General features: G+C 47.6%; 2 protein-coding genes across 5 annotated transcripts in view; one reads left to right on the top strand and one right to left on the bottom strand.

Moving 5' to 3' along the window:
- The window catches only part of LOC138797104 (zinc finger protein 850-like), a 52,660-nt gene extending 38,264 nt beyond the window's left edge, over positions 1-14,396 (bottom strand). Inside the window, exons 1-7 of the mRNA XM_069976906.1 lie at positions 14,253-14,396; positions 13,840-14,004; positions 13,616-13,751; positions 10,210-11,018; positions 9,921-9,935; positions 9,777-9,784; positions 7,330-7,496 (exon numbers count right to left, since the gene is read on the bottom strand). Coding sequence (XP_069833007.1) covers positions 7,330-7,496; positions 9,777-9,784; positions 9,921-9,935; positions 10,210-11,018; positions 13,616-13,751; positions 13,840-14,004; positions 14,253-14,333 — 1,381 coding nt within the window. The 5' untranslated portion in view covers positions 14,334-14,396. The remainder of the gene's footprint in view (positions 1-7,329; positions 7,497-9,776; positions 9,785-9,920; positions 9,936-10,209; positions 11,019-13,615; positions 13,752-13,839; positions 14,005-14,252) is intronic.
- The window catches only part of LOC138797143 (zinc finger protein 271-like), a 124,566-nt gene that overhangs the window by 102,007 nt on the left and 4,109 nt on the right, over positions 1-18,450 (top strand). For 2 of the 4 annotated variants that reach the window (XM_069976942.1, XM_069976944.1), the window contains one exon: positions 17,720-17,814. In XM_069976942.1, coding sequence (XP_069833043.1) covers positions 17,720-17,814 — 95 coding nt within the window. Of the gene's footprint in view, positions 1-14,479; positions 14,533-17,241; positions 17,416-17,497; positions 17,571-17,719; positions 17,815-18,450 lie in introns of those variants that run through there. The other 2 variants (XM_069976943.1, XM_069976945.1) reach the window with 2 other exon arrangements.

Genomic DNA, 18,450 nt, shown 5'->3' on the forward strand with positions numbered 1-18,450 from the left:
TAAACAGTGCATAACTACTATCCCCAGCATACCCCAACAGCTAAACAGTGCACAACTACTGCCCCCAGCATACCCAACAGCTAAACAGTGCATAACTACTATCCCCAGCATACCCCAACAGCTAAACAGTGCATAACTACTGCCCCCAGCATACCCAACAGCTAAACAGTGCATAACTACTGCCCCCAGCATACCCAACAGCTAAACAGTGCATAACTACTGCCCCAGCATATCCCAACAGCTAAACAGTGTATAACTACTGCCCCCAGCATACCCAACAGCTAAACAGTGCATAACTACTGCCCCCATCATACCCCAACAGCTAAACAGTGCATAACTACTGCCCCAGCATATCCCAACAGCTAAACAGTGCATAACTACTGCCCCCAGCATACCCCAACAGCTAAACAGTGCATAACTACTGCCCCAGCATACCCCAACAGCTAAACAGTGCATGACTACTACCCCCAGCATACCCCAACAGCTAAACAGTGCATAACTACTGCCCCAGCATACCCCAACAGCTAAACAGTGCATGACTACTACCCCCAGCATACCCCAACAGCTAAACAGTGCATAACTACTGCCCCCAGCATACCCCAACAGCTAAACAGTGCATAACTACTATCCCCAGCATACCCCAACAGCTAAACAGTGCATAACTACTGCCCCCAGCATACCCCAACAGCTAAACAGTGCATAACTACTACCCCCAGCATACCCCAACAGCTAAACAGTGCATAACTACTGCCCCCATCATACCCCAACAGCTAAACAGTGCATAACTACTACCCCTAGCATACCCAACAGCTAAACAGTGCACAACTACTGCCCCCAGCATACCCCAACAGCTAAACAGTGCATAACTACTACCCCCAGCATACCCCAACAGCTAAACAGTGCATAACTACTGCCCCCAGCATACCCCAACAGCTAAACAGTGCATAACTACTGCCCCCACGGTAAACAGTGTAATTGCCAAATAGGCCAAGTCCAAATTTGCAGTTTTTTAGTGAAGTCACATCCCAGAGAAAAATTCAAAAAGTGATTAAAAGGTCACATATATAACGGGGGGGGGGGGGGGGGGTAGATGATCGATAGATACATACATAGATGGTACTTCTATCGGGGGTCGGGGGGTTTGGGGGGGCTGGGGTTTAGGGGTGGAGCTTGTTGTAGTAGGATTTAGTATATTGTATCTAAATCCTACAGCCTCCTGTCCCGTTTGTGGTTTTATTGTGGGGGTTGTCTGGAGGGATGGGAGGCTGTGAGATTTAGTCTATGTCACCATTAGGGGGTATCAACAGGGGCGGGGGGGGGGGGGGGCGCCAAAAGAAAGTTTCGCACAGGGCGCCATCTACCCTAAGGCCGGCCCTGGTCACACTGATAGTAACACAATGTAACATCCCTCCTCCTGTAAGCTTACCTTACTGCTGGGGGGTCACACACTGATAGTAACACAATGTAACACCCCTCCTCCTGTAAGCTTACCTTACTGCTGGGGTCACACACTGATAGTAACACAATGTAACATCCCTCCTCCTGTAAGCTTACCTTACTGCTGGGGTCACACACTGATAGTAACACAATGTAACACCCCTCCTCCTGTAAGCTTACCTTACTGCTGGGGGGGTCACACTGATAGTAACACAATGTAACACCCCTCCTCCTGTAAGCTTACCTTACTGCTGGGGGGGTCACACACTGATAGTAACACAATGTAACATCCCTCCTCCTTTAAGCTTACCTTACTGCTGGGGTCACACACTGATAGTAACACAATGTAACACCCCTCCTCCTGTAAGCTTACCTTACTGCTGGGGTCACACACTGATAGTAACACAATGTAACATCCCTTCTCCTGTAAGCTTACCTTACTGCTGGGGGGGTCACACTGATAGTAACACAATGTAACACCCCTCCTCCTGTAAGCTTACCTTACTGCTGGGGTCACACACTGATAGTAACACAATGTAACATCCCTCCTCCTGTAAGCTTACCTTACTGCTGGGGGGGGGGGTCACACTGATAGTAACACAATGTAACATCCCTCCTCCTGTAAGCTTGCCTTACTGCTGGGGTCACACACTGATAGTAACACAATGTAACATCCCTCCTCCTGTAAGCTTACCTTACTGCTGGGGTCACACACTGATAGTAACACAATGTAACATCCCTCCTCCTGTAAGCTTACCTTACTGCTGGGGTCACACACTGATAGTAACACAATGTAACACCCCTCCTCCTGTAAGCTTACCTTACTGCTGGGGGGTCACACTGATAGTAACACAATGTAACACCCCTCCTCCTGTAAGCTTACCTTACTGCTGGGGGGTCACACTGATAGTAACACAATGTAACATCCCTCCTCCTGTAAGCTTACCTTACTGCTGGGGTCACACTGATAGTAACACAATGTAACATCCCTCCTCCTGTAATCTTACCTTACTGCTGGGGTCACACACTGATAGTAACACAATGTAACATCCCTCCTCCTGTAAGCTTACCTTACTGCTGGGGTCACACACTGATAGTAACACAATGTAACATCCCTCCTCCTGTAAGCTTACCTTACTGCTGGGGTCACACTAATAGTAACACAATGTAACATCCCTCCTCCTGTAAGCTTACCTTACTGCTGGGGTCACACTGATAGTAACACAATGTAACACCCCTCCTCCTGTAAGCTTACCTTACTGCTGGGGTCACACTGATAGTAACACAATGTAACATCCCTCCTCCTGTAAGCTTACCTTACTGCTGGGGGGTCACACCGATAGTAACACAATGTAACATCCCTCCTCCTGTAAGCTTACCTTACTGCTGGGGTCACACTGATAGTAACACAATGTAACATCCCTCCTCCTGTAAGCTTACCTTACTGCTGGGGGGGGGGGGGGTCACACACTGATAGTAACACAATGTAACATCCCTCCTCCTGTAAGCTTACCTTACTGCTGGGGTCACACTGATAGTAACACAATGTAACATCCCTCCTCCTGTAAGCTTACCTTACTGCTGGGGTCACACACTGATAGTAACACAATGTAACACCCCTCCTCCTGTAAGCTTACCTTACTGCTGGGGTCACACTGATAGTAACACAATGTAACATCCCTCCTCCTGTAAGCTTACCTTACTGCTGGGGGGTCACACACTGATAGTAACACAATGTAACACCCCTCCTCCTGTAAGCTTACCTTACTGCTGGGGGGGGGGGGGGTCACACACTGATAGTAACACAATGTAACATCCCTCCTCCTGTAAGCTTACCTTACTGCTGGGGGGGTGGGGGGTCACACACTGATAGTAACACAATGTAACATCCCCCCTCCTGTAAGCTTACCTTACTGCTGGGGGGGGGGGGGGGTCACACACTGATAGTAACACAATGTAACATCCCTCCTCCTGTAAGCTTACCTTACTGCTGGGGTCACACACTGATAGTAACACAATGTAACACCCCTCCTCCTGTAAGCTTACCTTACTGCTGGGGTCACACTGATAGTAACACAATGTAACATCCCTCCTCCTGTAAGCTTACCTTACTGCTGGGGGTCACACACTGATAGTAACACAATGTAACATCCCTCCTCCTGTAAGCTTACCCTACTGCTGGGGTCACACACTGATAGTAACACAATGTAACATCCCTCCTCCTGTAAGCTTACCTTACTGCTGGGGTCACACACTGATAGTAACACAATGTAACACCCCTCCTCCTGTAAGCTTACCTTACTGCTGGGGTCACACACTGATAGTAACACAATGTAACACCCCTCCTCCTGTAAGCTTACCTTACTGCTGGGGTCACACACTGATAGTAACACAATGTAACATCCCTCCTCCTGTAAGCTTACCTTACTGCTGGGGTCACACACTGATAGTAACACAATGTAACACCCCTCCTCCTGTAAGCTTACCTTACTGCTGGGGGGGTCACACTGATAGTAACACAATGTAACATCCCTCCTCCTGTAAGCTTACCTTACTGCTGGGGTCACACACTGATAGTAACACAATGTAACACCCCTCCTCCTGTAAGCTTACCTTACTGCTGGGGTCACACACTGATAGTAACACAATGTAACATCCCTCCTCCTGTAAGCTTACCTTACTGCTGGGGTCACACACTGATAGTAACACAATGTAACATCCCTCCTCCTGTAAGCTTACCTTACTGCTGGGGTCACACTGATAGTAACACAATGTAACATCCCTCCTCCTGTAAGCTTACCTTACTGCTGGGGGGGTCACACTGATAGTAACACAATGTAACATCCCTCCTCCTGTAAGCTTACCTTACTGCTGGGGTCACACTGATAGTAACACAATGTAACACCCCTCCTCCTGTAAGCTTACCTTACTGCTGGGGTCACACACTGATAGTAACACAATGTAACATCCCTCCTCCTGTAAGCTTACCTTACTGCTGGGGGGTCACACTGATAGTAACACAATGTAACATCCCTCCTCCTGTAAGCTTACCTTACTGCTGGGGTCACACACTGATAGTAACACAATGTAACATCCCTCCTCCTGTAAGCTTACCTTACTGCTGGGGTCACACACTGATAGTAACACAATGTAACATCCCTCCTCCTGTGAGCTTACCTTACTGCTGGGGGGGGTCACACTGATAGTAACACAATGTAACATCCCTCCTCCTGTAAGCTTACCTTACTGCTGGGGGGGGGGGGGGGGTCACACTGATAGTAACACAATGTAACATCCCTCCTCCTGTAAGCTTACCTTACTGCTGGGGGGTCACACACTGATAGTAACACAATGTAACATCCCTCCTCCTGTGAGCTTACCTTACTGCTGGGGGGGTCACACTGATAGTAACACAATGTAACATCCCTCCTCCTGTAAGCTTACCTTACTGCTGGGGGGTCACACTGATAGTAACACAATGTAACATCCCTCCTCCTGTAAGCTTACCTTACTGCTGGGGTCACACACTGATAGTAACACAATGTAACATCCCTCCTCCTGTAAGCTTACCTTACTGTTGGGGGTCACAAACTGATAGTAACACAATGTAACATCCCTCCTCCTGTAAGCTTACCTTACTGCTGGGGGGGTCACACTGATAGTAACACAATGTAACACCCCTCCTCCTGTAAGCTTACCTTACTGCTGGGGGGTCACACACTGATGGTAACACAATGTAACATCCCTCCTCCTGTAAGCTTACCTTACTGCTGGGGTCACACACTGATAGTAACACAATGTAACACCCCTCCTCCTGTAAGCTTACCTTACTGCTGGGGGGTCACACACTGATAGTAACACAATGTAACACCCCTCCTCCTGTAAGCTTACCTTACTGCTGGGGTCACACACTGATAGTAACACAATGTAACACCCCTCCTCCTATAAGCTTACCTTACTGCTGGGGGGTCACACACTGATAGTAACACAATGTAACATCCCTCCTCCTGTAAGCTTACCTTACTGCTGGGGGGGTCACACACTGATAGTAACACAATGTAACATCCCTCCTCCTGTAAGCTTACCTTACTGCTGGGGTCACACACTGATAGTAACACAATGTAACACCCCTCCTCCTGTAAACTTACCTTACTGCTGGGGTCACACTGATAGTAACACAATGTAACACCCCTCCTCCTGTAAGCTTACCTTACTGCTGGGGCCACACACTGATAGTAACACAATGTAACACCCCTCCTCCTGTAAGCTTACCTTACTGCTGGGGGGGTCACACTGATAGTAACACAATGTAACACCCCTCCTCCTGTAAGCTTACCTTACTGCTGGGGGGTCACACACTGATGGTAACACAATGTAACATCCCTCCTCCTGTAAGCTTACCTTACTGCTGGGGTCACACACTGATAGTAACACAATGTAACATCCCTCCTCCTGTAAGCTTACCTTACTGCTGGGGTCACACTGATAGTAACACAATGTAACATCCCTCCTCCTGTAAGCTTACCTTACTGCTGGGGTCACACACTGATAGTAACACAATGTAACACCCCTCCTCCTGTAAGCTTACCTTACTGCTGGGGGGTCACACACTGATAGTAACACAATGTAACATCCCTCCTCCTGTAAGCTTACCTTACTGCTGGGGGGGTCACACACTGATAGTAACACAATGTAACATCCCTCCTCCTGTAAGCTTACCTTACTGCTGGGGTCACACACTGATAGTAACACAATGTAACACCCCTCCTCCTGTAAACTTACCTTACTGCTGGGGTCACACTGATAGTAACACAATGTAACATCCCTCCTCCTGTAAGCTTACCTTACTGCTGGGGCCACACACTGATAGTAACACAATGTAACACCCCTCCTCCTGTAAGCTTACCTTACTGCTGGGGGGGTCACACTGATAGTAACACAATGTAACACCCCTCCTCCTGTAAGCTTACCTTACTGCTGGGGGGTCACACACTGATGGTAACACAATGTAACATCCCTCCTCCTGTAAGCTTACCTTACTGCTGGGGTCACACACTGATAGTAACACAATGTAACATCCCTCCTCCTGTAAGCTTACCTTACTGCTGGGGTCACACTGATAGTAACACAATGTAACATCCCTCCTCCTGTAAGCTTACCTTACTGCTGGGGTCACACACTGATAGTAACACAATGTAACACCCCTCCTCCTGTAAGCTTACCTTACTGCTGGGGGGTCACACTGATAGTAACACAATGTAACACCCCTCCTCCTGTAAGCTTACCTTACTGCTGGGGTCACACACTGAGGAGCAGAGATCTCCACACACAACACAACAGCAGTGACTGCCCGACCAGGAGCTGCTCTGTATCTGGGAGATGCTGGAGGGGTAGGACCTGTGAAGATGTCACAATCATGTGACCAGTACATGTGGGGGCGGAGCTCAGCAGTGCAGGAGAGAAGAGATTGTGGTGAAGGACCTGTGATCATGTGACAGGAGTGGGCGGGGCTCAGCAGACCTATATAGAGGGAGCTCACTTTCTCCACTCACTGCACTGTGGCTCCTGTGAGATTACGGGTCTCCCGGTCTGTCTCCTCCGCTGGTTGGTATTGGGTTGTCTGTACAATTTTTGTTTGGACAAAATACAATCACGTTTGTTGGGAAAACATGGTAGTGGCCGTACGAGGGGCAGCGGGAGGAGAGGGGGGGGGCAGACTGTACAGGCCGATAATAGTGGGCGCCCTCCCCAAGATAACGTCCAATTGGGGGAAAAGTTGGGAAAGCCTCTTTCTGTACATTCACTTGTAGAGAAATAAAGAAGAAAAATTAGAAATCTCCTCTCCTGCAGCCATGAGAAGCCGCCCCATCTGTCCCCTTCCTGTCGTCTCACCATAGGTGCCGTAGAGGTGGGGGAAGTGGCACTGCACCCACCGGTACCTGTCAGTGTGTGAGACGGTCACACGGTTACATTCTGGACGGACTCGTAGACTCATCAGCATAATGCAGCGCGTGTAATGGCGGCCAGACATCTGCACGAGGGAGGCTAGCCCGTGTGTTCTTTGGGAAACAAAAGGGAGGCCTTATGCAGACAATCTAAACATTTGTGGAAGAGCCTGGTGGTGACCTCCTTATACTGGGAGAGAGCCTGGTGGTGACCCTCCTTATACTGGGAGAGAGCCTGGTGGTGACCCTCCTTATACTGGGAGAGAGCCTGGTGGTGACCCTCCTTATACTGGGAGAGAGCCTGGTGGTGACCCTCCTTATACTGGGGGAGAGAGCCTGGTGGTGACCCTCCTTATACTGGGGGGAGAGCCTGGTGGTGACCTCCTTATACTGGGAGAGAGCCTGGTGGTGACCCTCCTTATACTGGGAGAGAGCCTGGTGGTGACCCTCCTTATACTGGGGGAGAGAGCCTGGTGGTGACCCCCCTTATACTGGGAGAGAGAGCCTGGTGGTGACCCTCCTTATACTGGGAGAGAGAGCCTGGTGGTGACCCTCCTTATACTGGGAGAGAGCCTGGTGGTGACCCTCCTTATACTGGGGGAGAGAGCCTGGTGGTGACCCCCCTTATACTGGGAGAGAGAGCCTTGTGGTGACCCTCCTTATACTGGGAGAGAGAGCCTGGTGGTGACCCTCCTTATACTGGGAGAGAGAGCCTGGTGGTGACCCTCCTTATACTGGGAGAGAGCCTGGTGGTGACCCTCCTTATACTGGGAGAGAGCCTGGTGGTGACCCTCCTTATACTGGGGGAGAGAGCCTGGTGGTGACCCTCCTTATACTGGGGGAGAGAGCCTGGTGGTGACCCTCCTTATACTGGGGGGAGAGCCTGGTGGTGACCCTCCTTATACTGGGGGGAGAGCCTGGTGGTGACCCTCCTTATACTGGGAGAGAGAGCCTGGTGGTGACCCTCCTTATACTGGGGAAAGAGCCTGGTGGTGACCCTCCTTATACTGGGGGAGAGAGCCTGGTGGTGACCCTCCTTATACTGGGGGGAGAGCCTGGTGGTGACCCTCCTTATACTGGGAGAGCCTGGTGGTGACCCTCCTTATACTGGGGGGAGAGCCTGGTGGTGACCCTCCTTATACTGGGAGAGCCTGGTGGTGACCCCTGTAACAATTAGGGGTCAGAGCCTGTTATGACTATTAAAAATTTTGGGTAAGAGCCTGGTGTGACCCTGTACCCTAAACTATGATGATTTCCCCTGTGCAGCATATTGTAATAGTGCTCCCATCCTGTAATAATGCCATCTGTACCCTGTGCCCCATATAGTAATAGTACCCCCATCCTGTAGTAATGTTTTTTGTACCATGTGACCCATATAGTAATAGTACCCCCATCCTGTAATAATGTTTTCTGTACCATGTGACCTATATAGTAATAGTGCCCCCATCCTGTAATAATGCTATCTGTACCATATACTATGATGATTTCCCCTGTGCAGCATATAGTAATAGTGCCCCATCCTATAATAAGGCCATCTGTACCATGTGCCCCATATAGTAATAGTGCCCCATCCTGTAATAATGCCATCTGTACCCTGTGCCCCATATAGTAATAGTGCCCCCATCCTGTAATAATGCCATCTGTACCCTGTGCCCCATATAGTAATAGTGTCCCCATCCTGTAATAATGCCATCTGTACCCTGTGCCCCATATAGTAATAGTGTCCCCATTCTGTAATAATGCCATCTGTACCCTATACTATGATGATTTCCCCTGTGCAGCATATAGTAATAGTGCCCCCATCCTGTAATAATGCCATCTGTACCCTGTGCCCCATATAGTAATAGTGTCCCCATTCTGTAATAATTCCATCTGTACCGTGCCCCATCTAGTAATAGTGCCCCATCCTGTAATAATGGCATCTGTACCCTATACTATGATGATTTCCCCTGTGCAGCATATAGTAATAGTCCCCCCATTCTGTAATAATGCCATCTGTACCCTGTGCCCCATATAGTAATAGTGCCCCATCCTGTAAAAGTGCCATCTGTACCCTATAGTATGATGATTCCCCCTACGCCCCATAGAGTAATAGTGCCCCTTGTTCCTCCATATAGTAATAATGCCCCCTGCTTTGCCGTAATAGTGCCCCATATGGTAATAGTACCCACTGTTCCCCATTCCTCTAACAATCCAATCTGTACCCTTAAATAAGTTTATAAAAATTGCAAGAGGTGCATTAAATGATAGAAATAAAGTAATTAAACTAGTGAAGGTGGTAAAAAGGCAACAAAGTAACCTGCAGACATTTATAGGCTATAAGGGTGGAAGCAGGGAGGCAAATAATGTAATGGTGGTGGAGGAGGAGGAGGAAAAGGCCAATCTATTAAATACCTTCTTCTCTGAGAAGAAGATAGTCAGACCACATATGCAATATTGTGTTCATTACTGTATATAAGAAGGGCATTGCTGAACTGGAGTGGGTGTAGAGGAGGCGCCCAACATAAGTAAGGAAATGAGTGGCTGCAGGGAGCTTACAGGGCGTGAGGGACTCTGCAAAGCAAGACAAGTAAAAGAAAGGAAACATCGCATACACATTTTATTTCCATAACTTTCAACCTTTATGTGAAAACTTTTATGTATATAAATAACTAACCGCACTGATAAAGGTCCCGATGCCGGTTCAGGTCACGACTAATCCCGCTCACACTTCACCTTACATAAATGTAAATTGGATGTTTGCAGATCAAGGCTAATTACACGTTACACATTTGAAATATATATATTTTTTCATATAGAATTAACCATATTCTGAACATCATTGTGCCTTCCCTCCTTTGTGGCTTCTCAGATGATTCTTGAGGCTGATTTTAATAATAAAACATTTCCCACATTCTGAACACGAATACGGCTTCGCTCCTGTGTGACTTCTCTCATGCGTAACAAGATTTGATTTGTCTGAAAAACATTTCCCACATTGTAAACATGAATAGGGCTTCTCTCCTTTGTGATTTCTCTCGTGGATAACAAGATGTGATTTCTGGGTAAAACATTTCCCACATTCCAAACATGAATAGGGCTTCTCTCCTGTGTGAATTCTCTCATGTCTAGCAAGATTTGATTTATCTGTAAAACATTTCCCACATTCTAAACATGAATATGCCTTCTCCCCTTTGTGAATTCTCTCATGTTTAATCAGATCTGGTTTGCTTATAAAACATTTTCCACATTCAGGACAGGAAAATGGCTTCTCTCCAGTGTGACTTAACTTATGCTTATCAAGATGTGATTTACGCGTAAAACGCTTCCCACATTCAGAACACAAATAGGGCTTCTCCCCTGTGTGTATTCTTCTGTGTATAAAAAGACCTGATCTTTTTGTAAACCTTTTTCCACATTGATCACATTGAATCCTTTTCTCCCCTTTTTGGCCCGTCCCTGTGGTAGCGGTGTGTGAGCGGTCAGGAGAAGGTTCCTCATGGTCAGGAGGATTATATGATAGATCTGTAGTGTGACGTCCTGGATGTACAGTAAGGGGGAGGAGGGCTTCTCCTGAGGAGTGCTGCTCCGCACCTTCATCCTCTTCTTTATAGTTCAGAGCTAACATGATGGTTTCCTCAGAGCTCTTTTGATTTTCTGTTGGGGTTAAAAACGGATATTTTTTATTTTTATTTTTGTCAAAAAGTAGAGAAATTTATAACATTTCGACTTTTGATGGTAAAATGGTAAAATGGTTGTCCAAGTTATCAGTGAAACTACCTGAAGGGACGTTTTGCCAGCTGTTTCCCGAGGGGGCAATGATGGTAATAATATATATAATATGTATCCTATCTCTATCTTTGTGGTAAGGCAGATTGAATAGCTATGACTTCACTTTGTAAAGCACCAGCAGGACTCTGCACAATAATAATCCTTTCTTTATATCGCGGCAACATCGCAGGTTTTATGGCAATTGACAATTATGCAAAATTATCCCCAATGCATGGAAGAAAACACAACACGGTTTAAATGATCATGTGCGCACCAGCTCCTGTAGACACAGCTAACTGCAAGGGATTATGGGTAAGTTGCCAGTGATAGGATCTATCCTTCTTGCTGGAGATGAATGACCCGACCCATTCTAACCCATTTTTGGTGAAAACGTTAGTGAAAAACAAAAATCACACGGTATGTTCACAGTGAGGCAGTTTTTAAAATGTGTAGATTAGAGTGACTGGAAGTAACTTTGAAGGAGTGAGGGAAAAAGAGGTTACCCATAATGCCTGGCAGCGAGCCTCTTGCATATCATATAGAAGTGCGGTAGTGCCGCATATCAAGCTTCCTGCATTTCACCGAATTCTCGTGAATCAGAGAGGGGTGACCCCTAATAGTTGTGGGTACATGTTTTCTATCGGCCTATCACAGGGAAGGAAATAATTATCTAATCCTTTGCTGATTTTGTGAGTTTTCCCACTGACACAGACAGGAACAGCCTATATTATAAGGGGAGGTTAATTTTACCAGTGAGAGACAGAACATAAAAAAAAAAAATCCAGAAAATCACATTCTGTATGTTATATAAATGTATCTGCATTGTGCAGACAGAAATAAGTGTTTGATCCCTCTGACAAGACTTAATACTTGGTGGCAAATCTCATGTTGGCGAGCACAGCGACCATCACACAGCGATCGTCACACAGCAGTCAGATGTTTCTGTAGTTGATGATGAGGTTCGCGCACATGTCGGGAGGGATTTTGCTCCTCTTTTCAGATCATGAGGTTGTCACTCGGCCACTCAGCTTTAGCTCCACAATAGGTTTTCTATGGGATTACAGTCTGGACACTGGCTACTCCATCACCTTCATGTGCTTCATTTTGAGCCGCTCCTTGGCTGTATGTTTTGGGTCACTGTCCTGCTGGATAACCCGACCACCACCCATTTATAATGTCCTGGCAGAGGGAAGGAGGTCCTCACTCAGGATGTTACAGTACGTGGCTCCATCCACTGTCCCATTGATACAGTGAAGTAGTCCTGAGCCCTTAGCAGAGGAAGCCCCCAAACCATAGTGCCCCCCCATGCCTGACAGTGGGGTCGGGGTTCTTTAGGTCATAGGCAGAACTTCTCTTCCTCCAAACACAGCTGAGTATTTGTCCCAGCTGACCCCAGAACCTTCTCCAATCACTCTCAGAATCGTCCAGGCATCATTGGTGACCCCAGACGGGCCGGCACATCTGCCTTCCTGAGCAGGGGGACTGCAGGATTATAATTCATTACGGTATAGCTTCTTACCAATGGTTTTCTTGGTGACCGTGGTCCCAGCTGCCGTGAGATCATTAACAAGTTCCCCCCATGTAGTTTTAGGCTGATCTCTCACCTTCCTCATGATCAAGGATACCCAACAAGGTGAAATTTTGCATGGAACCCCAGATGGATGTGGATTGACAGTCATTTTGTATTTCTTTCATTTTCTTACTATTGCACCAACAGTTGTCTCCTTCTCACTCAGCATCTTACTTTTGGTTTTGTAGCCCATTCCAGCCTTGTGCAGGTCTATGTTGATGTCCCTGAGATACTTAGAAAGCTCTTTGGTCTTGCCCATGTTGTAGAGGTTATAGACTGACTGAGTCTGTGGACAGGAGATAGGGGGTCAAAGACTTATTTCTCTCTGCACAATGCAAATAAACTTATATAATTTATACAATGGGGGAGATTTATCAAACATGGTGTAAAGTGAGACTGGCTCAGTCGCCCCCGGCAACCAATCAGATTCCACCTTTCATTTTCCAAAGAGTCTGTGAGGTATGAAAGGTGGAATCTGATTGGTTGCCGGGGGCGACTGAGCCAGTTTCACTTTACACCATGTTTGATAAATCTTCCCCATTGTGTGTTCTGGATGTTATTATTGATATTCTATAGTTGTGGGGACATTCGCTCTCATCCATTTTACCAAGTTCCAACACAGTAAGGAAAGCGGTGAGGTCCCCAGCCCTGGTAGAGGTACGGGCAGTGGCAGAAATACCAGCGCAGGGGGCAGAAACAGTGGAAGGGGGAGTGGTAGCCGCAGTCATGGCAATAGGGCGGAGCTAATGTTTTGATTTTAAACCGAGAAAATTATGGGAAAAATTAGCGAATCTGCGGAATTTAATTTTTTAAAAGTTCACTCATCTCTAATTTTTACTATTCAAAAATTTTCTGGTCACATTAATAGAAGAATTCAATCATCTCCACATAACTTCACACAGTCTCCTCTTACCTTGTGCTGTGAGGCCGGGCGGCTGATCCTCCATCATGAGCGGCTGCTCCCCCCGGTACAGATCCTTGTGTCCTTCTACATACTCCCACTCCTCCATGGAGAAATAGACGGCCACATCCTGACACCTTATAGGAACCTGACACACACAATGATCACACAGTCATCCCCCCCAGCCTGCTGCCTCCTGGATTACTCTATCATCTCCCAGCATTCCCCAGTGTCACCTCTCCAGTCAGCAGCTCAGTCATCCTGTGGGTGAGTTCTAGGATCTTCTGCTCATGTATCAGTGATGGAGGCTCCGTGATGGGGCCCCGGGCCCTGCTCCGCCCTCCTGACTCCTGGGGGAAGGCCACACCCTCCCCCCATGTCTTCTTCACTATGGTGTAATCCTGGGGATGGAGAGAGACAATGAGGGGACTGAGCCCAGTATTCCTGCCTCCTCCTCACTACAAAGAGGAGATTGTCCCCCTGTATAGAGCTCTAGTGAGGAGGAGGAGGAGACACATCTGGACTACTGGGGTCAGTGCTGGAGACCACCGCACCTACAGAGAGGAGACCAGATCCAGAACATAGAGCGGGGGAGGGAGGGAGGGGCCAAAGAGCCCAGACAACAATGGTGGAAATCTAGAGAAGTTACCTCTCCGGTCAGCAGGCGGATGATCTCCAAGGTGACGTGTAATATTCTCTTACTGATCTCATTCCTGTCCTTCTCCATCATATAGAAGGGTATAAGGTCCTGGCAGTGCAGTGTGTGGGGAGCCCCGCCCACTCCTGTCACATGATCACAGGTCCTTCCCCACAATCTCTTCTCTCCTGCACTGCTGAGCTCCGCCCCCACATGTACTGGTCACATGATTGTGACATCATCACAGGTCCTACACCTCCAGCATCTGCCAGTGTGACCCCCCAGCAGTAAGGTAAGCTTACAGGAGGAGGGATGTTACATTGTGTTACTATCAGTGTGACCCCCCAGCAGTAAGGTAAGCTTACAGGAGGAGGGATGTTACATTGTGTTACTATCAGTGTGTGACCCCCCAGCAGTAAGGTAAGCTTACAGGAGGAGGGATGTTACATTGTGTTACTATCAGTGTGACCCCAGCAGTAAGGTAAGCTTACAGGAGGAGGGGTGTTACATTGTGTTACTATCAGTGTGACCCCAGCAGTAAGGTAAGCTTACAGGAGGAGGGATGTTACATTGTGTTACTATCAGTGTGACCCCAGCAGTAAGGTAAGCTTACAGGAGGAGGGGTGTTACATTGTGTTACTATCAGTGTGACCCCCCCCAGCAGTAAGGTAAGCTTACAGGAGGAGGGGTGTTACATTGTGTTACTATCAGTGTGACCCCAGCAGTAAGGTAAGCTTACAGGAGGAGGGGTGTTACATTGTGTTACTATCAGTGTGTGACCCCCCCCCCCAGCAGTAAGGTAAGCTTACAGGAGGAGGGGTGTTACATTGTGTTACTATCAGTGTGTGACCCCAGCAGTAAGGTAAGCTTACAGGAGGAGGGATGTTACATTGTGTTACTATCAGTGTGACCCCAGCAGTAAGGTAAGCTTACAGGAGGAGGGATGTTACATTGTGTTACTATCAGTGTGACCCCAGCAGTAAGGTAAGCTTACAGGAGGAGGGGTGTTACATTGTGTTACTATCAGTGTGACCCCAGCAGTAAGGTAAGCTTACAGGAGGAGGGATGTTACATTGTGTTACTATCAGTGTGTCCCAGCAGTAAGGTAAGCTTACAGGAGGAGGGGTATTACATTGTGTTACTATCAGTGTGTGACCCCAGCAGTAAGGTAAGCTTACAGGAGGAGGGATGTTACGTTGTGTTACTATCAGTGTGACCCCCAGCAGTAAGGTAAACTTACAGGAGGAGGGATGTTACATTGTGTTACTATCAGTGTGTCCCAGCAGTAAGGTAAGCTTACAGGAGGAGGGATGTTACATTGTGTTACTATCAGTGTGTGACCCCAGCAGTAAGGTAAGCTTACAGGAGGAGGGATGTTACATTGTGTTACTATCAGTGTGACCCCAGCAGTAAGGTAAACTTACAGGAGGAGGGATGTTACATTGTGTTACTATCAGTGTGTGACCCCCCCAGCAGTAAGGTAAGCGTACAGGAGGAGGGATGTTACATTGTGTTACTACCAGTTTGTGACCCCCCCCCCCCCCAGCAGTAAGGTAAGCTTACAGGAGGAGGGATGTTACATTGTGTTACTATCAGTGTGACCCCCCCAGCAGTAAGGTAAGCTTACAGGAGGAGGGATGTTACATTGTGTTACTATCAGTGTGACCCCAGCAGTAAGGTAAGCTTACAGGAGGAGGGATGTTACATTGTGTTACTATCAGTGTGACCCCCCCAGCAGTAAGGTAAGCTTACAGGAGGAGGGGTGTTACATTGTGTTACTATCAGTGTGACCCCCCCAGCAGTAAGGTAAGCTTACAGGAGGAGGGATGTTACATTGTGTTACTATCAGTGTGACCCCCCCAGCAGTAAGGTAAGCTTACAGGAGGAGGGATGTTACATTGTGTTACTATCAGTGTGACCCCAGCAGTAAGGTAAGCTTACAGGAGGAGGGGTGTTACATTGTGTTACTATCAGTGTGACCCCCCCAGCAGTAAGGTAAGCTTACAGGAGGAGGGGTGTTACATTGTGTTACTATCAGTGTGACCCCCCCAGCAGTAAGGTAAGCTTACAGGAGGAGGGATGTTACATTGTGTTACTATCAGTTTGTGACCCCCCCCCCAGCAGTAAGGTAAGCTTACAGGAGGAGGGATGTTACATTGTGTTACTATCAGTGTGACCCCCCCAGCAGTAAGGTAAGCTTACAGGAGGAGGGATGTTACATTGTGTTACTATCAGTGTGACCCCAGCAGTAAGGTAAGCTTACAGGAGGAGGGATGTTACATTGTGTTACTATCAGTGTGTGACCCCCCCAGCAGTAAGGTAAGCTTACAGGAGGAGGGGTGTTACATTGTGTTACTATCAGTGTGACCCCAGCAGTAAGGTAAGCTTACAGGAGGAGGGATGTTACATTGTGTTACTATCAGTGTGTGACCCCAGCAGTAAGGTAAGCTTACAGGAGGAGGGATATTACATTGTGTTACTATCAGTGTGTGACCCCCCCAGCAGTAAGGTAAGCTTACAGGAGGAGGGGTGTTACATTGTGTTACTATCAGTGTGTGACCCCCCCAGCAGTAAGGTAAGCGTACAGGAGGAGCGGTGTTACATTGTGTTACTATCAGTGTGACCCCAGCAGTAAGGTAAGCTTACAGGAAGAGGGGTGTTACATTGTGTTACTATCAGTGTGACCCCCCCAGCAGTAAGGTAAGCTTACAGGAGGAGGGATGTTACATTGTGTTACTATCAGTTTGTGACCCCAGCAGTAAGGTAAGCTTACAGGAGGAGGGGTGTTACATTGTGTTACTATCAGTGTGTGACCCCAGCAGTAAGGTAAGCTTACAGGAGGAGGGATGTTACATTGTGTTACTATCAGTGTGTGACCCCAGCAGTAAGGTAAGCTTACAGGAGGAGGGATGTTACATTGTGTTACTATCAGTGTGTGACCCCAGCAGTAAGGTAAGCTTACAGGAGGAGGGATGTTACATTGTGTTATTTCGTGTGTCAGGTTCCTATAAGGTGTCAGGATGTGGCCGTCTATTTCTCCATGGAGGAGTGGGAGTATGTAGAAGGACACAAGGATCTGTACCGGGGGGAGCAGACGCTCATGATGGAGGATCAGCCGCCAGGTGATAGATGTCCCCGTCCTCTTTATTCCCAGGACTGTCCAGGGAATCATCAGGTAGGGGGCGCTGATGTCTCCTCACAATATGATCATTAAGCTGCGGAGCCCGGGATGAATGTTCATATGTTTTTCTGTTTAGAGGGAAGATCCGATCGACATTAAAGTTGAGGTTAAGGATGAAGAAGAGACGGATTTCATGGCCGATAAGCAGTGTAAGGAGGGACAGAGTTTGGCTGCAAAAGTATAATCTGTTTTACAGGTCCCCTAGATCCTCCTCCCATCCTCCTCCTCCTCCTATCCTCCTCCTCCTGATGACATGTAGCAGTGTATAATGGATTGGCTCCCTGTGTGTTCCCTACAGATGGAGGCAGTGACAGGAATCCACCAGAGAGATGTCCCTGTCCTTTGTATTCCCAGGACTGTCCAGAGGGAAATGTCCCAGCAGACAATCAGCAGGTAGATGGCGCTAAAGTCCCCACAAAATTTGACCATAAAGTTTGACCCGTTACCAATGCTGAGCGATTACCGTCATAGCTGCTGCGAAGAGATATCTGATCAAAGTTTTCTTAAGGTTTAAGAGGCCAGGAATCTGGGGGGGTTGGGGTGATAGAAGTAGAGGACATGTGGTTGTAGATAGTCTCCCGCAACGTTTAAAGCTTTGGGCACTACCACTATATACAGCTCTGGCAACAATTAAGAGACCATTGCAGAGTTTTCTAAAAATCCTCATCGCTCCGTGTCTGACTTCCATTCTAGTGTCCGTTTGAATTAAAAAATCACTTTTATCCTCGCCAAAGGAGTTAAAAAGAAAAGAGCTGTATGTAACACGGTCGCGGTGTATGAAGGGCAGCACCAGTTAGTACCAGTCCGTCCTCCGAGGCCTCATGTATGAGAATATAGGGTCACCAGACTCATGGGGGACTGAGAGAGCTGTGAGAATATTGTAAAAGAGAAGAACAAAGAAATACATACAGAGGAATTGTACTTCAGCCACATGCAGCATGCAACCTACAGTGTGAACAGAGGCATTGGGGGGCTGACAGTTGTTGTTTTTTTTTTACCTGTGATATTCAAGGCCTCAACCTCAGAGTT

The sequence above is a fragment of the Dendropsophus ebraccatus genome, chromosome 7 (assembly GCF_027789765.1).
Source record: "Dendropsophus ebraccatus isolate aDenEbr1 chromosome 7, aDenEbr1.pat, whole genome shotgun sequence".
NCBI lineage: Eukaryota > Metazoa > Chordata > Amphibia > Anura > Hylidae > Dendropsophus > Dendropsophus ebraccatus.